This window comes from Pseudorca crassidens, chromosome 14, assembly GCF_039906515.1.
Source record: "Pseudorca crassidens isolate mPseCra1 chromosome 14, mPseCra1.hap1, whole genome shotgun sequence".
NCBI classification, from domain to species: domain Eukaryota; kingdom Metazoa; phylum Chordata; class Mammalia; order Artiodactyla; family Delphinidae; genus Pseudorca; species Pseudorca crassidens.
In genome coordinates, this window is record NC_090309.1 from 67,263,070 (window position 1) to 67,290,316 (window position 27,247).

General features: G+C 40.6%; 1 protein-coding gene across 1 annotated transcript in view; it reads left to right on the forward strand.

Moving 5' to 3' along the window:
* Positions 1 to 18,259, forward strand: part of SRD5A2 (steroid 5 alpha-reductase 2) — a 53,650-nt gene extending 35,391 nt beyond the window's left edge. The window contains exons 2-5 of the mRNA XM_067703345.1: positions 8,271 to 8,434; positions 12,644 to 12,745; positions 15,127 to 15,277; positions 18,040 to 18,259. Of these exons, the coding sequence (XP_067559446.1) occupies positions 8,271 to 8,434; positions 12,644 to 12,745; positions 15,127 to 15,277; positions 18,040 to 18,106 (484 nt within the window). The 3' untranslated portion in view covers positions 18,107 to 18,259. The remainder of the gene's footprint in view (positions 1 to 8,270; positions 8,435 to 12,643; positions 12,746 to 15,126; positions 15,278 to 18,039) is intronic.
* Positions 18,260 to 27,247: the final 8,988 nt, after the last annotated feature.

Genomic DNA, 27,247 nt, shown 5'->3' on the forward strand with positions numbered 1-27,247 from the left:
GAGAAATGCAAATCAAAACTACAATGAGGGGCTTCCCTGGTGGCGCAGTGGTTGAGAGTCCACCTGCTGATGCAGGGGACATGGGTTCGTGCCCCAGTCTGGGAAGATCTCACATGCCGCAGAGCTACTGGGCCCGTGAGCCATGGCTGCTGAGCCTGCGTGTCCGGAGTCTGTGCTCCGTGACGGGGGAGGCCACAACAGTGAGAGGCCCGCGTACTGCAAAAAAACCCAAAAACCAAAAAACAAAACTACAATGAGGTATCACCTCACACCAGTTCGAATGGCCATCATCAAAAATTTCCACTACTGGGCATATACCCTGAGAAAACCATAATTCAGAAAGAGACACATACCACAATGTTCACTGCAGCACTATTTACAGTAGCCAGGACATGGAATCAATCTAAGTGTCCATTGACAGGTGAATGGATAAAGAAGATGGGACATATATATACAATGGAATATTACTAAACCATAAAAAGAAACGAAATTGAGTTATTTGTAGTGAGGTGGATGGACCTAGAGTCTGTCATACAGAGTGAAGTAAGTCAGAAAGAGAAAACAAATACCGTATGCTAACACATATATATATGGAATCTAAAAGAAAAAGAAAAAGGTTCTGATGAACTTAGGGGCAGGACAGGAATAAAGACGCAGATGTAGAGAATGCACTTGAGGACACAGGGAGGGGGAAGGGTAACCTGGGACAAAGTGAGAGAGTAGCATAGACATATGTACACTACCAAATGTAAAATAGATAGCTAGTGGGAAGCAGCTGCACAGCACAGGGAGATCAGCTCTGTGCTTTGTGACCACCTAGAGGGGTGGGATAGGGAGGGTAGGAGGGAGATGCAAGAGGGAGGGGATATGGGGATATATGTATACATATAGCTGATTCACTTTGTTATACAGCAGAAAGTAACACAACATTGTAAAGCAATTACACTCCAATAAAGATGTTAAAAAAAAGTGGAAACAACCCAAATTTCTATCAGCTGACAAATGGGTAAACAAAATGTCATATATCCATACAATTAACTATTATTTGGCTATAAAAATGAAATTAAGTAGTGATAAAACATGGATGACCCTTGAAAACATTATGCTAAATGAAAGAAGTCAGTCACAAGAGACCACATATTATATAATTCCATTTATATGAAATATTCAGAACAGGCTAATCCTTTCAGACAGATATTAGCAATAGATTGCTGGTTTCCAGGGGCTAGGGAGTGGGGGAAATTGGGATTGACTGCCACTAGGTATGGAGCCTCTTTTTGTGGTAATGAAGATGTTCTGGAATTAGATAGTGGTGATGGCTGCACAGCTTTGTGAATATACTAAAAAACCTGAATTGTGCACTTTAAAAGGTGAATTTTAGGTATGTTAATTTTATCTCAATAAAGCTTTTATAAAAATAAGCAAATCTGTACATAGATTCTTATTTCCCTTTCTTGATTATGAAAAGGGGCCAAATTTTAGATACTATTTTACAGCTTTCTTTTTTCACTAACAAATATGTCTTAGGGCTTGGATGAATCTCGAGGGAGATATGCTGAGTGAAGAAAGCTGATTTCAAAGGTTACATATGTATGAGTCCATTTACGTAATATTCTTGAAATGATAAAACTATGGAAAGGGATAACAGATTAGTGGTTACCAGGGGTCAGAAGAGGGTAGGCATACATCTGTGGCTATGAAAAGACAGCATGTAGAATCCTTGTGGTGATGGAGTAATACGCAAATATACTGAAGTTTAAAAGTGTCATAAAATACTATCTTAGTTTTTTACAGATGCATTCAAAAACTTGAATAACATGCATGATTTTCTATGAAAATATAAATTTTCTAGAATTTATTAGGATGCCCCAGAAGGCATAGATAATCTAAACAAACCGATTACCATGAGAGAAATAGAAATATGATCAATAATATTAACAACTCCTCCTCCCAATAATACAGTCCAAGGTAGATTTCACAAAGGGCTTCTACCAAATATTTAAATACGGGTAATTCTGGTGCTATTTATGTCATTCCAGAGCATGGTCAAAGAACAAATGCTTCCAGATTCTTTTTAAAGAGCAGAATGTAACATTATTTGCAGATGCTGATAGACCTGGAAAATACACTGAAAAAGTATTATAAATAATAAGGGAGTTCAGGATGTGGCTGGGAACAAAATTAATGTTAAAGGCCTTCTTGTATATGTAAAACAGTTACAGATGTAAATGGAAAATCCTATTTACAGTAACACAATTTTAAAAAGAAAAAAACCTTTTTAAAACCCTTTTAAAAAACCCTTGGGTTTAAACATTAAAAATGTGCAAAATATATATGAAAAAACTTTAAAACCTACTGAGGGACGCACAAAAAAAGACCCAAATATGTGGAAAGGAACATCCTGTACCTGAACAGAAGAGTAATGTCAACAACAACCTAATAAAGATAATGTTTACAAAAATAACATATTTAATCAGCTTTTATTATTTGTCCTATTCTAAGCACTTTGAGTATATTAATTCACTTAATCCTTACAATGCTATGAAATGAGCAGAGGAAGAAACAGACGTACTGAAGTTAAGTGACAGGGTCATCCACCTGGTAAGTGGAAGAGGCCCTACAATTTAACCTCTGGGCTCCACTGCCAGAATTTTCTCTTACTTAACCTAAAAAATGGAGATGTAACTCACATATCATAAAATGCACCATGTTAAATGTACAATTCACTGGTTTTTAGTATATCCAAAAAATTGTGCAATCATTACCACTATCTAATTCCGGAATATTTTCATCACCCCAAAAAGAAGTCCTGTACCTGGTAACAGTCACTCCCCATTCCTTAATTCCCCATCCCCTGCCAACCTTCAATCTACTTTCTGTCTCTAAGGACTTGCCTATTCTGCATATTTCATATAAATGGAATCATAAAATATGTAGCTTCTTTCACCTAACATACTGTTTTCAAGGTTCATCCATGTGGTTTATAGTTTAATAATATGCCATCAGTATGGATTTATAACATTTTTGTTTATTCATCAGTTGATGGACATTGTTTCTATTTTTTTGGCTACTATGAATAATGCTGCTATGAACATTTGTGTACAAGTTTTGTATTAACATACATTTTCATTTATCTAGGGTAGATACCTAGGAGTGGAATTTCTGGGTCATATGGTAACTCTGTTTAACTTTATGAGGAACTGTCAGGCTGGTTTTTTTGAAGTGGCTACACCATTTTACATTCCCACCAACAATGTATAGTAGTTCTAATTTCTCCTCACCAACACTTGTTCTTTTCTTTTTTGTTTAAATTATAGCCCTCCTAGTTGCCTTAAAGTGGTATATCATTATGGTTTTGGTTGACATTTTCCTAATCTCTAAAGATGTTGAGCATCCTTTCATTTGCTTATTGAACATTTGTTTATCTTTTTTGGAGTAATGTCTATTCAAATCCGTTGCCCTTTTAATTGAGTTGTTTGTCTTTGTCGTTGTGTTGTAGTTCTTTGTACACCTGGATATAAACCCATAATCAGATACTGCTTTGAAAACATTTTCTCCCATTCTGTAGATTGTCAATTTACTTTCTTAATAATGTTCTGTACAAAAGTTCTTAATTTTGATGAAGTCCAATATATCTGTTTTTTTCTCCTTAGCTTTTTTTTTAATTTAATTTTATTTATTATTTAATTTACACAGCATGTTCCTATTAGTTATCTATTTTATCCATATTAGTATATATATGTCAATCCCAAACTTCCAATTCATCCCACACAAACCCCCACACATACCCACTTTCCCCATTGGTGTCCATACATTTGTTCTCTACATCTGTGTCTTTATTTCTGCCTTGCAGACAAGTTCAACTGTTCCACTTTTCTGGATTCCACATATATGAGTTAGCATACGGTATTTATTTTTCTCTTTCTGACTTACTTCACTCTGTATGACAGTCTCAGGTCCATCCACATCTCTACAAATGACCCAATTTCATTCCTTTTTATGGCTGAGTAATATTCCATTGTATATATTTACCACGTCTTCTTTATGTATTTGTCGGTCGATGAGCATTTAGGTTGTTTCCATGACCTGGCTATTGTAAAGAGTGCTGCAATGAACATTGGGGTGCATATGTCTTTTTGAATTATGGTTTTCTCTGGGTATATGCTGAGTAGTGGGATTGCTGCGTCGTATGTTAGTTCTATTTTTAGTTTTCTAGGAAACCTCTATACTGTTCTCCATAGTGGCTGTATCAATTTACATTCCCACTAACAGTGCAAGAGGGTTGCCTTTTCTCCACACCCACTCTAGCATTTGTTGTTTGTAGATTTTCTGATGATCCCCATTCTAACTGGTGTGAAGTGATACCTCATAGTCATTTTGATTTGAATTACTCTAATAATTAGTGACGTTGAGAAGCTTTTCATATGCCTCTTGGCCATCTGTATGTCTTCTTTGGAGAAATGTCTATTCAGGTCTTCTGACCATTTTTGGATTGGCTTGTTTGTTTTTGTAATACTGAGCTGCATGACCTGTTTATATTCTTCCTTAGCTTTTGTTTTTTAACATCTTTATTGTAGTATAATTGCTTTACAATGGTGTGTTAGTTTCTGCTTTATAACAAAGTGCAGCACTTGTACATATACATATGTCCCCGTATCTCTTCCCTCCTGTGTCTCCACCCGCACTCCCTATACCACTCCTCTAGGTAGTCACAAAGCACCAAGCTGATCTCCCTGTGCCATGTGGCTGCTTCCCACTAGCTATCAGTGTATAAATGTCCATGCCACTCTCTCACTTTGTCCCAGCTTACCCTTCCCGCTCCCCGTATCCTTAAGTCCATTCTCTAGTACATCTATGTCTTTATTCCCATCTTGCCACTAGGTTCTCCATGACCATTTTTTTTTCTTAGATTCCATATATGTGTGTTAGCATATGGTATTCATTTTTCTCTTTCTGACTTACTTCACTCTGTATGGCAGACTCTAGGTCCATCCACCTTACTACAAATAACTCAATTTTGTTTCTTTTTATGGCTGAGTAATATTCCATTGTATATATGTGCCACATCTTCTTTATCCATTCATCTCCTGATGGGCACTTAGGTTGCTTCCATGTCCTGGCTATTGTAAATAGAGCTGCAATGAACATTTTGGTACATGATTCTTTTTTTTTTTTTTTTTTTTTTTTTTGCGGTAAGCGGGCCTTTCACTGTTGTAGCTTCTCCCGTTGCGGAGCACAGGCTCCGGACATGCAGGCTCAGCGGCCATGGCCCACGGGCCCAGCCGCTCCACGGCATGTGGGATCCTCCCGAACCGGGGCACGAACCCGTGTCCCCTGCATCGGCAGGCGGACTCCCAACCACTGCGCCACCAGGGAAGCCCACATGATTCTTTTTGAATTATGGTTTTCTCAGGGTATATGCCCAGTAGTGGGATTGCTGGGTCATATGGCAGTTCTATTTTTTGCTCTTTAAGAAACCTCCATAGTGGCGGTATCAATTTACAGTGCAACAGTGCACCACCCACCAACAGTGCAAGAGGGTTCCCTTTTCTCCACACCTTCTGCAGCATTTATTGTTTGTAGATTTTTTGATGATGGCCATTCTAACTGGTGTGAGATGATATCTCATTGTAGTTTGGATTTCTGTTTATCTAATGATTAATGATGTTGAGCATTCTTTTTTTTTTCTTTTTCTTTTTTTTTAACATCTTTATTGGGGTATAATTGCTTTACACTGGTGTGTTAGTTTCTGCTTTATAACGAAGTGAATCAGTTATACATATACATATGTTCCCATATCTCTTCCCTCTTGCATCTCCCTCCCTCCCACCCTCCCCATCCCACCCCTCCAGGTGGTCAAAAAGCACCGGGCTGATCTCCCTGTGCTATGAGTCTGCTTCCCACTAGCTATCTACCTTACGTTTGGTAGTGTATATATGTCCATGCCTCTCTCTCGCTTTGTCACAGCTCACCCATCCCCCTGCCCATATCCTCAAGTCCGTTCTCTGGTAGGTCTGTGTCTTTATTCCTGTCTTATCCCTAGGTTCTTTATGACATGTTTTTTCCTTAAATTCCATATATATGTGTTAGCATATGGTATTTGTCTTTCTCTTTCTGACTTACTTCACTCTGTATGACAGACTCTAGGTCTATCCACCTCATTACAAATAGCTCAATTTCAATTCTTTTTATGGCTGAGTAATATTCCATTGTATATATGTGCCACATCTTCTTTATCCGTTCATCCGATGATGGACACTTAGGTTGTTTCCATCTCCGGGGTATTGTAAATAGAGCTGCAATAAACATTTTGGTACATGACTCTTTTTGAATTATGGTTTTCTCAGAGTATATGCCCAGTAGTGGGATTGCTGGGTCATATGGTAGTTCAATTTGTAGTTTTTTAAGGAACCTCCATACTGTTCTCCATAGTGGCTGAAGCAATTCACATTCCCACCAGCAGCGCAAGAGTGTTCCCTTTTCTCCACACCCTCTCCAGCATTTATTGTTTCTAGATTTTTTGATGATGGCCATTCTGACTGGTGTGAGATGATATATCATTGTAGTTTTGATTTGCATTTCTCTAATGATTAATGATGTTGTGCATTCTTTCATGTGTTTGTTGGCAGTCTGTATATCTTCTTTGGAGAAATGTCTATTTAGGTCTTCTTCCCATTTTTGGATTGGGTTGTTCGTTTTTTTGTTATTGAGCTGCATGAGCTGCTTGTAAATTTTGGAAATTAATCCATTGTCATTTGCAAATATTTTCTCCCATTCTGAGGGTTGCCTTTTGGTTTCCTTTGCTGTGCAAAAGCTTTGAAGTTTCATTAGGTCCCATTTGTTTATTTTTGTTTTTATTTCCATTTCTCTAGGAGGTGGGTCAAAAAGGATCTTGCTGTGATTTATGTCATAGAGTGTTCTGCCTATGTTTTCCTCTAAGAATTTGATAGTGTCTGGCCTTACATTTAGGTCTTTAATCCACTTTGAGTTTATTTTTGTGTATGGTGTTAAGGAGTGTGCTAATTGCATTCTTTTACATGTAGCTGTCAAGTTTTCTCAGCACCACTTACTGAAGAGGCTGTCTTTTCTCCACTGTATATTCTTGCCTCCTTTATCAAAAATAAGGTGACCATTTGTGTGTGGGTTGGGAAAATTATCTTTGAGTAAGTAAAACACTATGGAAGGAACTCAAATATTCATCAAAGTAAAATAGATAAGCACATGTGGTATATTCATACATGACAATAATATACAACAATGAAAATAAATGAACTATAGCCATCCACAACAACATGCTTGAGTCTTAGAAACATGATGAGTTTCCTTTCATATGGAATTAAATATGAGCAAAATAAACTATGTTTTTAGGGATGCATACAAATGAGGTAAAATTGTAAAGAAGCAAAAGGAAATGATTATTACAGGAATCAGGATGGTGGTGACCTCTGGGGTAATGGTGGCACTGTGAACAGGAGAGACCCATAGGAGGCTTCCGGGTGATGGCAATATTCCGTTTCTTGACTTGGGTTAGTGACATTATGAGTGTTTATTTGATAGTAATTCATTAAACTATTCACATAGGTTTATGAACTTTCCTGTATGATGGTTATATTGCACCGTAAAAGAAGAAAAATCAAAAACAGGACATAGTTTGCTGTCTAGTATTTAGCATTATATCTTGGGCAAATTTTAATTTTGACATTATTTATATTTTTTAACGTCTTCCTAGATTCCTCTAGATTCATAGCTCCTTGCATTTAAAGGAATCTCTCACTTTTCTCAAGTGGTTCTGCAGCCCACCTTCTAGGGAATGCTACAATATCAGTAATTAAATCGTATTAGAGAGACATATGGAAAGCCACATATGTCTGAACGACTCCTATCACAATTCCATTCCGCTGCTACATGGGTTAAGCCTGGCTTTATCTTTCTTCCAGTATAATCTGGATTTCACTTCTAGATCCATGTAAAGCTGATCTCCAGTCCTGTGTTTATAGGATTGAATTTATTAACTAAATTTATAAGGATGAAATTTACCTTTCAAGGCTGTTGTGGCTTGAAATGCATGGTGGCTACTGTGCATTTTAATGAAACAAGACAAATAGCCTAAGTGATTGCTCTAGAACCAGATAATAATGTCCTTTCATTGCATACATTTAAGGGAAATGGTTTTTAAAAATGGGTTTGATGTGATTGCCTGTTGCTTCATCTCAGTGATTGATTTTTTTTTTTAACAATGGATCCTGACCTTTCTCCCCCATATACCCTAGGACATTTGTTTACTCACTGCTCACTAGAGGGAGGCCGTTTCCAGTTGTATTCCTTTTCAGAGGCTTTGTCTTCTGCATGGGAAATGGACTCCTCCAAGGCTACTATCTGGTTTACTGTGCTGAATACCCTGCTGAGTGGTACACAGACATACGGTTTAGCTTGGGTAAGTGAATCTGACTACTTCTCACCCATACCCCAGTTAACACCCCTTCCCACAGGCTAAATCACCATTACCTCTCCCTATCCTACTGCAGTAACCTTCCAAGGATTCCATTCCCCCCACCCCAACCCCACGACCGCCTCCACCCTGGTCTTTTCTCTGTATAGCAGCCTGAGAGATCTTTGAAAAACATCGTGTCATTACCCATCTCAAAACCCTCCAATGCATTTCTGTTACTCTCAGGATAAAATACAAATTTCTTACCACTGCTTACGAAACCCAAATGTTCTTGGCCTGCCCCATTTCCTGACTTCATTTCTTATCTCCATCCATCTCACTGTGCTGTAGCTTCAGTGGCTTTCCTGCTGGACCTGGAATACTCAAGTTTGTCCTGCTCCAGAGCTGTCGTACAGACTGCACCCTCTGTGTAGAATGCTCAGTCCCTGTATACTCGGGGAGCTTGCTCCCTCCCTTTATTTAGGTCTCTATTAATTCACACCTCCTCAGAGAGACTTTTCCTGACCACCTATCCAAAATAGTAGAAAACACTGACCATTGAATGTTTTTCATTATCTGCAAGAGGAGCTAAAGTTCTTTACTAAAGTAAAGGTTCAACTGTTTGTACATTCTTTTGGCTCAAAGGAAAAAGGCAGAGATTATCCTTAATCCCTCTCCTTACATCACATATCACGTTCCCTCCATCAGCTTAGTACAGCTGCCTCTAGTTCTAAAACATGTGCCGACTGAGCTCAGCTCTCCATGACTGCACTAACTTCATCCTGGTCTGAGCCAGGATGACCTCTTGCCTGGACTGCCACGGTGACCTTCAAGCTAAACATCCTACTTGCAGTCCTGACCCTCAGTAGCTCCTTCTCCACACAGCGGTCAGAGGGAACATTTGAACACACGAATGGCCAGAGGATTAGTTGTACGAATGCTGGTACCTGTACCCAGTGGAGTATTCTGGAGCCACAAAAACAAAGCAGACCAAAAGCAAGGACTGTCTCTGTGCTCGTCTGGAGACATCCCTAGAGCATGAGGTTAAATAAACATAAAGTGTGCGCAGTGTGTATAGTGTGCTGCTGTTTGTGTAAAAAATTGGAGGAGGAACTATTGGACTGCTAAAAGAGAAACTGTTTTTAAAAAGGGTATCTGTAGGGTTTGGGGTAAAGAGAATGGGATGGTGGGCAGAAATTTTCTTTTAATACAGTTTTGTCCTTTAAATCGTGAAACTTCATAACTTAATTAAAAATCCAAATGAAAGTTGCTCAACACTGAGAACAGATAAATAAATGTACCTAACTGTATAGTTATTAAACTGGTCCCATAACCACACAAGAAAATGATTTATGCCAGTTTACAGGAAATACAAAGAATAAAATAAGTTAGATGCCACCGTGAGGAAGTAAGCCAGTCTTATCTAGAAAGGGGGGCTTTCTGAGGGACCACTGTCTGGTCTTTTTAAGAAGTCAGTGTCCTAAAAAAAAAAAAAAAAAGACAGGGGTCTGGGCTAGATGAAAATGGCCTTAAAGGATGTAATGACCAGATGTCGGGTGTGGTCCTATATTGGACTTTGGTTTTCACGAACCAGCTAGAAGTGGTATTCTGGGGACATTGGAGGAAATTGGAGTATGCCTAAGATGAAGATCCGGAAGGACATGCACCAAAGTGTTTAATGGTGGTAGTTCTTGGGTGGTAGGAACAAAGTGTCTTGGTTTTCTTATTTCTGCTAATTAGCATTTCATCTTCCACAAAACATATATACTTCTTTTGTAATGATAATAAACTGACATCAGATCCTATTCGCCCCTGCTTAAAACCTGCCATCGGCTTCCTGTTGCAGTTAAAAATCCACACTCCTCACCATATCCTGTAGAGCTTGATGGGATTTTGAAAGTTCCATCCTCTTCTCGTCTCCTCATTACCACCACCACCCCGCCCCCCCACCATCTATCTTAAAGCATTAACTGTAGCACCTTCCTTCTGTTTCTTAGACATGCTAAACCTATACTAGCCTCAGGACCTTTGCATCTGTTAGTCCCTCTACCAGAATGCTCTTCCTCAGATCTTTGTATTCTCATTATTCAAATCATAGGACAGATGCCAGATCTTCAGAAAAGCTTTCCCTATTGACCTCATCTAAAGTAGAGATACTTCCTCCCCACCCCAATTCATTCTTTTTTATCTCCTTATCCTACTTTGATTTTCTGCTTTGTAGTGATATTATGTGATTTAAAATTTTTCATTATTTTAATTCATTTCTGTGTTTCTCCACTGAAATGTAAGCTCTATGAGAACAGACACCTTGACTGTTTTTCTCACTACTATATCCCTGGTGTTTAGGACAGTGCTTGGTACATAGTAAGAACTCAACACATGTTATCTGAATAAATGAATCAAAGAATCAACACATGAATGAGTCTCATACCATCCTTTTAAGATAGGTACTGTTGGAATCTACATTTTACAGATAAGAAAAGTGAGGCTGAGAGAGGTTAAGTGACTTGTCCAAGGACACACAGACATCGAATCTAAGGTGCCTGCTTTTCCACTGCTGTGCATGCTATCTCCCCTCCCTCTCCCACCCCCTTGTCCTCCCTCCACTGGTGTCCCTTCCCAGGTTTCCTTTCTTCCAGGCTAATAATCTTTTGACAAGACAACATTAACAATCATTATTTCATATCATAGCAAATGAGGTGAGAGTAGATGTGACTGTTTTTAATTCAACTGTTCTTGCCTGATGTATTTTGTTTTTTTAAAATTTATTTTATTATATTTTTATTTTTGGCTGCGTTGGGTCTTCGTTGCTGCGTGTGTGCTTTCTCTAGTTGTGGCAAACGGGGGCTACTCTTAGTTGCAGTGCACGGGCTTCTCATTGTGCTGGCTTATCTTGTTGCAGAGCATGGGCTCTAGGTGCGCAGGCTTCAGTAGTTGCAGCATGTGGGCTCAGTAGTTGCGGCACATGGGCTCTGGGGCACACAGGCTTCAGTAGTTGTGGTGAGCGGGCTCAGTAGTTGTGGCTCACGAGCTTAGTTGCTCTGCGGCATGTTGGATCTTCCCGGACCAGGGATCGAACCCATGTCCCCTGCACTAGCAGGCAGATTCTTAACCACTGCGCCACCAGGGAAGTCCTCTGCCTGATGTATTTTGATCAGCACAAATACACTTGGCTGAGAGCTGGGGTTGGGCGTCTGTGTGGAACAGTGAGGGATTCTGGGCCCATTGGGACGTAATACATAGCATCCCTGACCCCAGCTCTCCTCATCTCAGACCAGGGCTCTTTCTGTACCTGTGAATGGGGAAAGGGAGTGTGTGTGTGAACTGGCCGTGGTGGAAAACAGTTTGCTAGGTGCCAAGCTCTCCAATTACTTCCATGAGCGTGGGTATATCAGTCAGTAGTGCTCTCAGCAATAAGTCACAGAAACCCAACTCTTAGTGAAATAATTAAGAATTTATATTTCCTACATAACAAGATTGTCCAAAGGTAGGTGGCTTCTGCATTCCTTCAGCTGCTTGCTGGTGTCATTAAGATCCCAGGCACTTTCTGCTCCACTGTTGTGAGAATATTTACTTCTAGTCCTCATCACAGTCACGTCATGGTTGCAAGACATTTCCTGTAGCTCAAGGCATCGCATCTGGCAACAAAGGAAGAGGGAGGCCATAGAGACACTGGTCCCATTTAGCCCCCTTTATCAGAAAAGCAAAAGATTTCCAAGGAAACCTCCAGAAGACTTCCCTTTACATCCTCTTGGCAGAACTAGGTCACAAGACCGTCTCTCAGCCTCTGTAGCGGGGGTGGCAAAGGAGAGGGGATTAGAGTTGGCTGTTGAGTTTGCCGACCATGTTTTGATTATCTGTGAATGGGCTGAAAGCTTGCTATTTATTCATTCATTTATTTGTTTATTTACTTATTTAAGTATTGCATGATGGTAGGGCCTCCCTCTCTCCTTTCCCGCTTGCCTCTATCACATGACACTGTGCATTTTCAGCCCTTTGGTTTATGAAACAGCACAGACCCTTCATTCAAGTTTAGGACCAGGGTTAGTTGCCCCCTCCCCCCCTTTTTTGCCTTAGTTTCATTCTTAAAATTCAAAGTCAAATGCCCTTCCCTTCATTTTTAGAAAAACAACAGCAACAACAAAAACTTTAGATTGTGAGAAAAACACCAAAAACAGGATATATTCTTAACTTCTCCCTCTCTTCTTTGCCAAGGTGTCTTCTTATTTATCTTGGGAATGGGAATCAACATTCATAGTGACTACATATTGCGCCAGCTCAGGAAGCCTGGAGAAATCATCTATAGGATTCCACAAGGTAATGTCTCCCCTGCCCTCCAGATTCCCACTCCTCCTTGAGAGCCTGTCTCAGGAATTACACTATGAGTAACAAAGGCACAGGGGGCAGAGAGGGCCCAGATGACACAATATATCCCAATATGTCCCTGACTTCTCCTCCACATCCCATCCTATCCCACAGCACATTTGCAGTCCTCATCTGAACCTGGAAGTTCAAGAGAAGAGCCCCCAGGAAGTTTCATGATCACAATACCCTGCAGGTGGGGGGAGGGAGGGGTTTGGGGTAGGGTGAAAGTAGGCTGCCTCTTAGTTGCAGTAGGTAAGATTATTATGTGCTGTACTGGGGTTCTCCAGAGAAACAGAACCAATAGAATATAGATTTAGACATTGATAAATAAAGAGATTTATTATGAGGAATTGGCTCACATGACTATGCAGGCTGAGAAATCCCATGATCTTCCATGTACAAGGTGGAGCCCACAGAGAGTAGGCAGTGCAATTTCCAGTCTGAGTCCCAAGGCCTGAGAACTGGGAGAGCTTCCGTGTAAGTTCCAGTCCTAATGCAGGAGAAGACCAATGTCCCAGCTCAAAAACAGAGCGTGAATTCTCCCTTGCCCTGTTTTTTGTTCTATTCAGGCCTCCAGTGGATTGGATGCCCATCAACCCTGGGGAGGACAATCTGCTTTACTCAGTCTGTTGATTCAAATGTTAATCTTATCCAGAAACACCCTCACGGGCACACCCAGAAATAATGGTCAACCAAGTATCTGGGCACCCCATGGCCAGTCAACTTGACACAAAAAATTAACAATCATATGTACGGAGTGTCGATCCTAGGTTAGCAAATGAAGCCTAATCATGCATGACCAACAAATTGGTCCTCTTCAATAAGTCTCACTAGACTTACCTAGTGAGTAGTCAGGGGGTAGTATTTGTTTATTTCCTGCCACTCGTGTGTTCTAAAAGGTGTAGGGAACCATATTTACTTAATCAAAAATTAGGATGGGAAGTCTAACAAGTACAAGTGCATTTTCAGGGATAAAGGTACAGAATATTTGAAGTCCTAACTGTTCCCAAGTAACCAAGCTGTGAGGTTGACAAGTATAAGCAGGTGGGAGTGAATTCGTCCAAGTCATCCTTCAACATCTTTAGGTGGGTATTTGTGTAGGTCAGTGGCTCTCACCCTTTTTGATGTAAATACAGCTCTTTATTTACATTTAAAAATTACTGAATTACGACGTGATGTTGGCACAGACTAATATCCACTGATTAAAAAAATAATGACAAAGCTACTTTGAATTCGGTAACACTTAAATGAATTTGAATGTTGCTAACATCCTTTCAGTACCTACATCAAACAAAAATAATACTGTAGGTTGAGATACACCATTTGCTATATTCACAGACTATTTATAGACCCTTTGCAGTAGGCCAGTGTTAACTCCTGGGGAGTTACAGGTCAGGAACTGCTGATGCAATATCATCCTTCAGGAAGATAGCTTTAAGGGGCTTTGATTTTTTAAGTCTTCATTCAGTAACTAGACAAATAGAGAAGAGCAGAGAAAGCTCTTAAAAGTGAAATTGCCAAGGTTAGTCTCCAACTGTTAAGTTATGTTAGATAATGACTTAAAAACAAAATATTCTTTGTATAAGTATGGAAAGAAAAAATTGTTTGGGGTGGAACTTTCCCAGTTTAGTGTGGGGCAGAAATATTGAGTGTAGATATATTTCCTAACATTATAAATGTGTTGATTTCTAGATACAGTTTTGAGGTCAGAAATAGAGGTTGGATAGAAAAGGAAATCTTTAAAATCAATAGAAACAGACTTCACCAGCCTCCAGTAGGGCAAAACCCTTGCAGCTCCCACTCTGTACTTTAAACTCGAACGAGTGTACTGCTTTGCAGAAGTGGGAGGGCAAATGCCAAAGGAGAATCTGACTAATTCTCACATCAGTTCAGGTTGTTATTGTTTTCACGTGGTGTGTTCTTTTAACTTGTATATGGTGGACGTGCTGTGTGGGTGTCCAGGGAAGGAGTGAGAAAGTGAGTGGTAGCTGGAAATGTTGCTTAATAGAACGAAACCATCCCCAACCTCCTGCACCTCATCCTTGTCCTGTCCAGAGCCAGTAGCCCAGCAGTTGTTGGAGATTTAGATGGAGCCCATCCAGCAGTTGGGGCCACTCCTCAGAACATTCCCAGATGTTCTGAGGGCTACAGGATGCTGATGCTGTTTTCCCTTCTCCCCAAGAGGATTCCACCAAACTCCCATTACTCTGAAGGCAGTCTCCAGCCCCACATTCATCCTAGGTTCCCTTATGTATTTTGGAACAAAGCACAGGGGTTTTAATGCAGCACTGATCTAGGACTGATGATTGACTTGTTGATTCTTCTGCACGCAGGTGGCTTGTTCACGTACGTTTCTGGAGCCAATTTCCTTGGCGAGATCATTGAATGGATCGGCTATGCCCTGGCCACTTGGTCCCTCCCAGCACTTGCATTTGCATTTTTCTCACTTTGTTTCCTTGGGCTGCGAGCTTTTCACCACCATAGGTAAACTTTTCAATCAAGGTGGCAGCATCCATGTAGCTTTCTTCTCCAAACAGGGTTTTATTAACACACGGAGTCAGATATAGACACGGAAGAGATTTTTTTTTTTTTTTACAAGGTAAGGTTGATACAATTATCCAGACGGATGAATTCTGACCTTTTGGATTTTCACTGAAGTTGGAATTTAGCTGGATGACAGTAACAGTAACAATTTTTTTTCTTCCTATGAGCAAAACCAAACCCAGGTAGATAAGAGCACCAAAGTGACTTGGGAAGCCACATGCCCCCTTGTTGAAGAAGGCTTCCCAGAGAGAAGCACTCGGTGTCCACATGAGTTAGTTGACCCCGGCTCTGTGCCCTCCTATCAGGCTTATCTGGCAATGGCTGCTGTTTGGCAGTGGGCTACAGGTAAGAGGAGGTACAAGACGTAGATTCCATTTCCGTGCTTCAATTCACTTCCGCCACATCTCTCCAAGTGTGTTCCATAGGTGGGAGCCCAGGTTGCACTTTCCAAAGCTTCACAGGTAATTCTGAGGTACAGCCAGGGTGGATAGCCGCTGGGGAAAAGTACTAGCCCTGTACCTAGTGTGCCTACTATTTTTAATTCTAGGTTTGGTGCTAACTGTTCAGATAATCACAGAGCCCTGGAAACTCTAGGATTATTTTCTTGGAATCTGTGTAATACCAGGGCTTATTTTGGTACTCTCCTCCGTCCTCTACCTCCACCCTCCATAAATCATTACCAACGTTATTGCTGGCTTCCTGGGAAGATAGGGTCAACAATTATGTACTTGTGTGGTGCAGTTTCAGGACTGTGCCATCTGTTGGGGAATGCTGGGAATTGCAGGGGTTTAGACCCATTCCCCTGTAGGTCTAGCCTAAAGCTTTACTAACGCCTCCCTCCCTCCCTCCCAATCCCTGAGCCTGGGATGGGGTGGGGACAAAAGAGTTAAGGAAAAGTATCACTGGAAGGGAAAGGGTTACATACTAAGTTGCTATCAGGCTGTAAAGGCAAATGTCAGATCCCTTTGCTGAAATGGGGCTGGAGGAAAGAGAAAGCCTGTGGCTACTGGTGACAGAGGGGATGGATGCCCAAAGAGAGAACGGGCTTGGAACCAGGACCCTGAAGGAACCCCTTATACTCCTGCATAGGTGTTTTAGTCCCGCTAATGATTAATTTCAAAGTTTTGAAGGTTTAAATAAGAATGTGTTCTTTTCCTTGGAGTGGAATTTATGCAGAGACCTGTGAGAAATGAATGAAACAGCAACTCCTCATGATCTATTCTTACCCCCTCCTTTGCTTGGTGGGGAAGGGCGCCGGAGAGTCCCCAGCCTGGAAGGGGGTCAGTGTAATAGTTCTCCCCCATTCAGGTAGGCCTGTTGCCCACCAGAGTCAGAGGGGTGGGGGAGAGGACAGGGCATCAGCCAGCAGTTGGAGGGGCCCTGAGAAGGGTGGCCTGCGCTGGGCTTGGTCGGGGAGGGATAGCAATCCCACCAGAGGGTTCTAGCTAGTACAACAGCAGAATCCAAACTGAGGCCCTGTCCTATTATGTCAGCCTGCTTCAGAGGGAAGGGCGGAGGGCATCTTTTCACAGGGCTTACTGGGGTTTGTGAGAGGCAGCTCAGCAGACACCAAATCACAGCACGGAAAACCAGCCACCTCCTGTGACATATTAATACTATTTGTCCCTCAGTTCAAACTATGGTACTTGAACAGAGTGTATCATCTTAATTATAACTTGAGAGCTGCCAGCTTCAACTAGGTAAGAGAACAGCCTGGTCACTTAAAGGGAAAGCCTTTTTACAAGATGTTAGTCTCCCTGGGCTGCCGAAATAGATGACCACAAACCGAGTGGCTTAAAGAACCGAAATTTATTCTCTCACAGTTCTGAAGGCAGAAGTCTGAAATCAAGGTGTGGGCAGGGCCACGCTCTCTCTGGAGGCTCAAGGGAAGAATCCTTCCTTGTCTTTTCCTAGCTTCTGGCAGTGGCCGGCAGTCTTTGGTGTTCATGGCTTATAGCGGCCTCACTCTAATCCCTGCCTCTGTCTTCACGTGGCCTTCTCCCATGTGTGTGTGTCTCTGTGTCTCTTCTTCCCCCTCTCATGAGGACACCAGTCATATTGGATTAAGGGCCCACCCTGCTCCAGTATGACCTCATCTTAATAAATTATATTTGCAGTGACCCTATTTCCAAAATAAGGTCACATTCTCAGGAACAGGGGTTTAGAACTTCAGCATATATTTGGGGGGAACACAATTCAACCTATAATACAAGGTAACATTTTTTTGGCGTTTCCCAGGCCTCACAAAGGGATATTTTTCCTGGGAACATGACCAGTTCTCTAGGGTTAACGTTGCCTATGCTCTTTGGGGTCTCTGGTTCCCTGTATTTCTCAGTTGAATCAACTGAGTACTTCTTTCTGGCTATGATGTATTTTTTATTGGGTAAAATATACATAACATAAAATCTACCATTTTAACAATTTTAAGTGTATAATCCAGTGGCATCAGGTACACTCATCATATTGTGCAGCCACCACTGCTGTCCTCTGGCTATTACTTTTTATTTCTCAACATGAGAAGCTTCAACATCTACAAGAGATAGGATGCAGGAGGGAGGAAGAAGATAGATAGATGGCCATATGGAAGAGTCAGACCCTGAACAACTGCAGGCTGGTTTGTAACAGGGATTCCAAACAGATCAAACCTCAGTCGTTGACCACTGCTTGGTTGTATTTATAATTATTCCTCTCTTGTCTTTTAGATTCTACCTCAAGATGTTTGAGGACTACCCCAAGTCTCGGAAAGCCCTCATTCCAGTCATCTTTTAAAGAAACCAAATAAAAAGGGAACAAAGCTCCCACAATCCTTTTGAAAACCATCAAGCTGCTGAACCTATAACTTTTTTTTTTTTTTTTTTGCGGTACGCGGGCGTCTCACCGCTGTGGCCTCTCCCGTTGCAGAGCACAGGCTCCGGACGCGCAGGCTCAGCGGCCATGGCTCACGGGCCCAGCCGCTCCGTGGCATGTGGGATCTTCCCGGACCAGGACACCAACCCGCGTCCCCTGCATCGGCAGGCGGACTCTCAACCACTGCACCACCAGGGAAGCCCTGAACCTATAACTTTTTAAAGTCCCATCGTGTATATGTAATAGGAGGCCTCTGGTGTTCTGGCAGCTGGCCTGAGGATTCTGCATGGGCCCCCTTAGTGTTTCCTCCCATCCTCCCTGTCCAGATCTCTTACTGAAGCTTCAGCAAGGCCCTTTTTTTTACTCAAAGACATCTACTTAGCTATTGCTCCTAGAAAGTGCAAAGTTTCCTATGTTTTTTTTTCTTTGAAAGACCCAAGTACAGGTGGCTTTATACCTGCTCTGTATCCATCTAAGACAGCTCGGTAGTTGAGAAAGTTTTGAGTTGAGGGCAGTGCTTATAGAATTTATTAAAGGTGCACATTTGACACGTATACAAATCCGCAGCGATTTAAATTCTGAAGCTGCATGGACCCAGAGCAATTTTTCTTCCAAATGAAAACCCACTCACGTGGGTTTTCCTTAGTTAACTGTGAAAAATGTGAAATGATTACGTAGACTTTTAATAAGGGAGCTCTGTCTTCATATTGCTGAAAATGCAACAACACATTGACCCCATTTCAAATTTGTGCATTGTCTTAGTGCCTCTGTCTTCCTGAAGAGTCCACAATCCCTGTTAGAGATATCATAGGCTAATCCAGAAAACTGGTGTGGGTTTTATTGAAGGTCAGATTTTAATGACCACAGAGAAGAAGAGATGACTCTGGTTGACTACAAAGAGCAGAAAAGTGTTTTACAATAGACCGCAAATTCTTATATTCTTAGAAACTGGTGGGAATATCCAAATAATGAGTGTCAGATAAGGAAATCGCCGAATAAGAGCACATGTTGTTTGCCTGGACAAGACACGTACAATGATGGTAAAGCATCTCAGAAGCACCCAACAACTCTTCTCTTCTGGAGTTTCTGCATCACAGTCCTCAGGATCTGATCAAGAAGGCGTTCCCTAGGGGTGCCTTGAACATCAGTTCTCAAAAGTCCTGGGAGCAGAGGCTGAAAATTGCAACCGGAGGGACGCCTTTAGGCAGAAAACCTGCTTTGTTTGGCTCTGACAGTGTTTCTCACATAGTCTGGTTTTCTTTTCTTTTCTTTTCCTTTTTTGTGGTACGCGGGCCCCTCACTGTTGTGGCCTCTCCCGTTGCGGAGCACAGGCTCTGGACGCACAGGCTCAGCGGCCATGGCTCACGGGACCAGCCGCTCCGCGGCATGTGGGATCTTCCCGGACCGGGGCACGAACCCATGTGCCCTGCATCGGCAGGCGGACTCCCAACCACTGCGCTGCCAGGGAAGCCCCAGTCCGGTTTTCTTTTTTTGTTTACATTCAAAGTTTCCAAAATTTAAAAATTAGGAGGTTTCTGCATTCTCTAGTGTCCTTTAAAAAGTTGGAGGATCTGGACCCATGGAGCCAGCTAAGAGCTGGGACTGATCAGCTGGTAGACATCAGAATTTGCAGCCTTGTGGAGGGGTCACCCTTGCATGGGTGCTGAGACTTTGGGCTCTTTAGGGAAGGGGCTGAACATTCATAATTAGAATGTATGATGATATTTGTCTATGTAGGTCTAGGTTTGTACTCAGCATTGGTAATATTTAGCAAACCCCTTTGAGAATGAGCACCAGTTTTATCAGATGTAATGCTAAGTGCAGAAATTCACTAGGATAAAACACACAGGACACTCAAAAGATCTGAAGATGATGTACATTACTGAAAAATATAATCACATATATACATGTTTTGCTGTTTAAATGCCTCTCAAATCATGGGTGTTAAGTAATTTTTTTGAATTAAAAGATCCCCAGACTCACGAAGATTTTCATAAAGTGTTGAGCTGTGTTTGTTCCCCCTTTATTTCTTTTTTCCTCCAAGTGTTGCTTCCTTTTTTTCTCTTCTCTCTTCATTTTGCCAACTTGAAATTCAGGGCTCTGAGCTGAAAATAAAAGAGAAATATGACTTATAGAGCTTGTCACACAGCTAAGAACTCCAAGCAGGTGCAATAAAGGCGCAGGAGAATGTGCTAAGGCTGGATGCCCCTCCTCGTGTTCAGGCATACACGGGGGATTGGGAGAAACACAGTGAAATAAATCTTAAAGTGTAGCTTGGCCTCTGTGAAATAAAAGACTCCCTGTTCTCTCCGTGACATTGAAAAGTGCCTTTATTAAATCCTTTATCTTATTACTATGTAAAACATCCTTGAAATATAATGAGTGCTCAACAAATGGTAGCTACTATTTGCCCAGTGTGTGCAATCTCAGGACGAAACTGCTATTCAGCAATTGCATTTTTTTGCCACTAGAGGGTGCTCTCTAGAATTTTATTTAGGCCAATCCTGATTTACTTAGGAAACGCATGTCTGGAAATTTAAGAAATTCTACTGTCATTTCAAGTTAACATGATCGTGGACCTCCTTAATTTAAAAATAGGGTAGAATAACTTTTATGTAATTTTAAATATTTTCTTGATAACTGAGTTATTCTCTGCTGTAGGGCTATTCAACTCGATTTCTCTGTTTAGGTCCAGAATATGTATGCAGAAGGAATACAGTAAAGGTCCGGAGCCTTGCTCATCCCTAAACGTATTTCCCCTTTCTCCTAAAACTGGAGTGCAGCAAAAATATGGTTAATTTAGGCTTCTGTGGAGTGGTTTTTGAAATTAGGGGCTAAAATATGACAGTGGCTTTTCCTGGTGGGAATGTTTTCCTACCGGCCTGTAGGAGGTGCTGTAATGTTTTGTTTTCAGAATTAAAGAGCCAAAGCACATTTAAGACATCAGCTAAGATTGGGATTGACATATACACACTACTACATATAAAATAGATAACTAATAAGGACCTACTGAATAGCACAGGGAACTCTACTCAATACTCTGTAATGGCCTATTTGGGAAAAGAATCTAAAAAAGAGTGAATATATGTACGTGTATAACTGACTCACTTTGCTGTACGCCTGAAACTAACACAACATTGTAAATCAACTATACTCCAATAAAAATTTTTTAAAAATAAAGTAATAAAATTATAAAAAGTAAAATAAAAGATAAAAACAGGCAAAAAAATGTAAAATAAAACAATCAAAACAAAACAAAATAGTTAAAAAAAAAAGACATCAGCTAGGTCCACCCCTTTGTATCACAGATGCAGACACTAAGACCCAGTGTTAAATGCCTTCCAAGGTGTTGCATAGCTGGTCTTAACTTGTCCCTTTAAGGATCAGAAGTCTTTTTTTCTTTGTAAAGCACAGCAGACTTTTACAAGAGAGACCCAGCAGAGCCTACCCAGATAGGTGTGAATTTAAGGCCTGAACATGCTCATGCACTCAGCAATCATTTTTGAGTATTTATGATGTGAAAAATGGTAAGGGGTGGGAGGATATTGTTGAATTAGACATGACTCTTGCCATTTAGGGGCTGCCATTTGGATTTCTGAAGAACTCCTGCAGGAGAAAAATAGCCAGAGCTTAAGTGCTGTGTCACAATTCAGATACACACTGATTTTCCTGGGCATTGGGTGGAAACTGTTTTTTTCACTCTGTGGGGGAGAATCTGGCTGAGGCCCTTATCTTGAACCTATTTGATAAAATGAAGGTGTAGTAGAGATGACATTTGTGTTCAGCATGGAAAATATATTAAGTCACAACTTCCCCTCATCCCAAACACTTATCTTCATACAGAGCAACATTGGTTCTGTCATGTTCAGAAGGAGAAAAGACTGCTAATGAGAAATTTGCAATTAAATAGTGACTTAGGTGGTTTAAACTCTTTCAAAAGCCAATAAATAAACGTATGATTTTACTGTCCTGTAGTTTTGCAATATCCATCTTTTTTTTTAAACAACTTTATTGGAGTATAATTGCTTTACAATGGTGTCTTAGTTTCTGCTTTACAACAAAATGAGTCAGTTATATGTATACATATGTTCCCATATCTCTTCCCTCTTGCGTCTCCCTCCCTCCCACCCTCCCTATCCCACCCCTCCAGGCGATCACAAAGCACGGAGCTGATCTCCCTGTGCTATGCGGCTGCTTCCCACTAGCTATCTATTTTACGTTTGGTAGTGTATATATGTCCATGCCTCTCTCTCGCTTTGTCACAGCTTACCCTTCCCCCTCCCCATTTCCTCAAGTGCATTCTCTAGTAGGTCTGTGTCTTTATTCCTGTCTTACCCCTAGGTTCTTCATGACATTTTTTCCCTTAAATTCCATATATATGTGTTAGCATACGGTATTTGTCTTTCTCTTTCTGACTTCACTCTGTATGACAGACTCTAGGTCTATCCACCTCATTACAAATAGCTCAATTTTGTTTCTTTTTATGGCTGAGTAATATTCCATTGTATATATGTGCCACATCTTCTTTATCCATTCATCCAATGTTGTACACTTAGGTTGTTTCCATCTCTGGGCTAGTGTAAATAGAGCTGCAATGAACATTTTGGTACATGACTCTTTTTGAATTATGGTTTTCTCAGGGTATATGCTCAGTAGTGGGATTGCTGGGTCGTATGGTAGTTCTATTTGTAGTTTTTTAAGGAACCTCCATACTGTTCTCCACAGTAGCTCTATCAATTTACATTCCCACCAACAGTGCAAGAGGGTTCCCTTTTCTCCACACCCTCTCCAGCATTTATTGTTTCTAGATTTTTTGATGATGGCCATTCTGACTGCTGTGAGATGATATCTCATTGTAGTTTTGATTTGCATTTCTCTAATGATTAGTGATGTTGAGCATTCTTTCATGTGTTTGTCGGCAGTCTGTATATATTCTTCGGAGAAATGTCTATTTAGGTCTTCTGCCCATTTTTGGATTGGGTTGTTTGTTTTTTTTGTTATTAAGCTGCATGAGCTGCTTATAAATTTTGGAAATTAATCCTTTGTCAGTTGCTTCATTTGCAAATATTTTCTCCCATTCTGAGGGTTGTCTTTTGGTCTTGTTTATGGTTTCCTTTGCTGTGCAAAAGCTTTGAAGTTTCATTAGGTCCCATTTGTTTATTTTTGTTTTTATTTCCATTTCTCTAGGAGGTGGGTCAAAAAGGATCTTGCTGTGATTTATGTCATAGAGTGTTCTGCCTATGTTTTCCTCTAAGAGTTTGATAGTTTCTGGCCTTACATTTAGCTCTTTAATCCATTTTGAGCTTATTTTTGTGTATGGTGTTAGGGAGTGATCTAATTTCATACTTTTACATGTACCTGTCCAGTTTCCCCAGCACCACTTATTGAAGAGGCTGTCCTTTCTCCACTGTACATTCCTGCCTCCTTTATCAAAGATAAGGTGACCATATGTGCGTGGGTTTATCTCTGGGCTTTCTATCCTGTTCCATTGATCTATCTTTCTGTTTTTGTGCCAGTACCATACTGTCTTGATTACTGTAGCTTTGTAGTACAGTCTGAAGTCAGGGAGCCTAATTCCTCCAACTCCGTTTTTCGTTCTCAAGATTGCTTTGGCTATTCGGGGTCTTTTGTGTTTCCATACAAATTGTGAAATTTTTTGTTCTAGTTCTGTGAAAAATGCCAGTGGTAGTTTGATAGGGATTGCATTGAATCTGTAGATTGCTTTGGGCAGTAGAGTCATTTTCACAATGTTGATTCTTCCAATCCAAGAACATAGTATATCTCTCCATCTATTTGTATCATCTTTAATTTCTTTCATCAGTGTCTTATAATTTTCTGCATACAGGTCTTTTGTCTCCTTATGTAGGTTTATTACTAGATACTTTATTCTTTTTGTTGCAGTGGTAAATGGGAGTGTTTTCTTGATTTCACTTTCATATTTTTGATCATTAGTGTATAGGAATGCAAGAGATCTCTGTGCATTAATTTTGTATCCTGCTACTTTACCAAATTCATTGATTAGCTCTAGTAGATTTCTGGTAACATCTTTAGGATTCTCTATGTATAGTATCATGTCATCTGCAAACAGTGACAGCTTTACTACTTCTTTTCCAACTCGGATTCCTTTTATTTCCTTTTCTGCTCTGATTGCTGTGGCTAAAACTTCCAAAACTATGTTGAATAATAGTGGTGAGAGTGGGCAACCTTGTCTTGTTCCTGATCTTAGTGGAAATGCTTTCAGTTTTTCACCATTGAGGACGATGTTGGCTGTGGGTTTGTCCTATATGGCCTTTATTATGTTGAGGAAAGTTCCCTCTATGCCTACTTTCTGCAGGGTTTTTATCATAAATGGGTGTTGAATTTGGTTGAAAGCTTTATCTGCATCTATTGAGATGATCATATGGTTTTTCTCCTTCAATTTGTTAATATGGTGTATCACGTTGATTGATTTGCGAATATTGAAGAATCCTTGCATTCCTGGAATAAACCCCCCTTGATCATGGTGTATGATCCGTTTAATGTGCTGTTAGATTCTGTTTGCTAGTATTTTGTTGAGGATTTTTGCATCTATGTTCATCAGTGATATTGGCCTGTAGTTTTCTTTCTTTGTGACATCCTTGTCTGGTTTTGGTATCAGGGTGATGGTGGGCTCGTAGAGTGAGTTTGGGAGTGTTCCTCCCTCTGCTATATTTTGGAAGAGTTTGAGAAGGATAAGTGTTAGCTCTTCTCTAAATGTTTGATAGAATTCGCCTGTGAAGCCATCTGGTCCCGGGCTTTTATTTGTTGGAAGATTTTTAATCACAGTTTCAATTTCAGTGCTTGTGATTGGTCTGTTCATATTTTCTATTTCTTCCTGATTCAGTCTTGGCAGATTGTGCATTTCTAAGAATTTGTCCATTTCTTCCAGGTTGTCCATTTTAGTGGCATAGAGTTGCTTGTAGTAGTCTGATGATCTTTTGTATTTCTGCAGTGTCAGTTGTTACTTCTCCTTTTTCATTTCTAATTCTATTGATTTGAGTCTTCTCCCTTTTTTTTCTTGATGAGTCTGGCTAATGGTTTATCAATTTTGTTTATCTTCTCAAAGAACCAGCTTTTAGTTTTATTGATCGTTGCTATCGTTTCCTTCATTTCTTTTTCGTTTATTTCTGATCTGATTTTTATGATTTCTTTCCTTCTGCTAACTTTGGAGTTTTTTTGTTTCTCTAATTGCTTTAGGTGCAAGGTTAGGTTGTTTATTCGAGATATTTCCTGTTTCTTAAGGTAGGATTGTATTGCTATAAACTTCCCTCTTAGAACTGCTTTTGCTTCATCTCATAGATTTTGGGTCGTCGTGTCTCCATTGCCATTTGTTTCTAGGTATTTTTAAAATTTCCTCTTTGATTTCTTCAGTGATCACTTCGTTATTAAGTAGTGTATTGTTTAGCCTCCATGTGTTTGTATTTTTTCCAGATCTTTTCCTGTAATTGATATATAGTCTCATAGTGTTGTGGTCGGAAAAGATACTTGATACAATTTCAATTTCCTTAAATTTACCAAGGCTTGATTTGTGACCCAAGATATTATCTATCCTGGAGAATGTTCCATGAGCACTTGAGAAAAATGTGTATTCTGTTGTTTTTGGATGGAGTGTCCTATAAATATCAATTAAGTCCATCTTGTTTAATGTATCATTTAAAGCTTGTGTTTCCTTATTTATTTTCATTTTGGATGATCTGTCCATTGGTGAAAGTGGGGTGTTAAAGTCCCCTACTATGAATGTGCTACTGTCGATTTCCCCTTTTATGGCTGTTAGTATTTGCCTTATGTATTGAGGTGCTCCTATGTTGGGTGCATAAATATTTACAATTGTTATATCTTCTTCTTGGATCGATCCCTTGATCATTATGTAGTGTCCTTCTTTGTCTCTTCTAATAGTCTTTATTTTAAAGTCTATTTTGTCTGATATGAGAATTGCTACTCCAGCTTTCTTTTGGTTTCCATTTGCATGAAATATCTTTTTCCATCCCCTTACTTTCAGTCTGTGTGTGTGTCTAGGTCTGAAGTGGGTCTGTTGTAGACAGCAAATACATGGGGCTTGTTTTTGTATCCATTCAGCCAATCCGTGTCTTTTGGTGGGAGCATTTAGTCCATTTACATTTAAGGTAATTATCGATATGTATGTTCCTATTCCCATTTTCTTAATTGTTTTGGGTTTGTTATTGTAGGTCTTTTCCTTCTCTTGTGTTTCTTGCCTAGAGAAGTTCCTTTAGCAGTTGTTGTAGAGGTGGTTTGGTGGTGCTGAACTCTCAGCTTTTGCTTGTCTGTAAAGATTTTAATGTCTCCATCAAATCTGCATGAGATCCTTGCTGGGTAGAGTAATCTTGGTTGCAGGTTTTTCTCCTTCATCACTTTAAATATGTCCTGCCAGTCCCTTCTGGCTTGCAGAGTTTCTGCTGCAAGATCAGCTGTTAACCTTATGGGGATTCCCTTGTGTGTTATTTGTTGTTTTTCCCTTGCTGGTGGGTTTTTATCTTGCTCCTTCATCTGCTGTGTGTTTTTCTGTCTTCTCATTTTGCTTATCTTACTGTGTTTGGGGTCTCGTTTTTGCAGGCTGCAGGTTCGTAGTTTCTGGTGTCTGTCCCCAGTGGCTAAGGTTGGTTCAGTGGGTTGTGTAGGCTTCCTGGTGGAGGGGACTAGTGCCTGTGTTCTGGTGGATGAAGCTGGATCTTGTCTTTCTGGTGGGAAGGTCCACGTCTGGTGGTGTGTTTTGGGGTGTCTGTGGACTTATGATTTTAGGCAGCCTCTCTGCTAATGAGTGGGGTTGTGTTCCTGTCTTGCTAGTTGTTTGGCATAGGATGTTCAGCACTGTAGCTTGCTGGTCGTTGAGTGAAGCTGGGTGCTGGTGTTGAGATGGAGATCTCTGGAAGATTATCGCCGTTTGATATTATGTGGAGCTGGGAGGTCTCTTGTGGACCAGTCTCCTGAAGTTGGCTCTCCCACCTCAGAGGTATAGCACTGACTCCTGGCTGCAGCATCAAGAGCCTTTCATCCACACGGCTCAGAATAAAAGGGAGAAAATGTAGA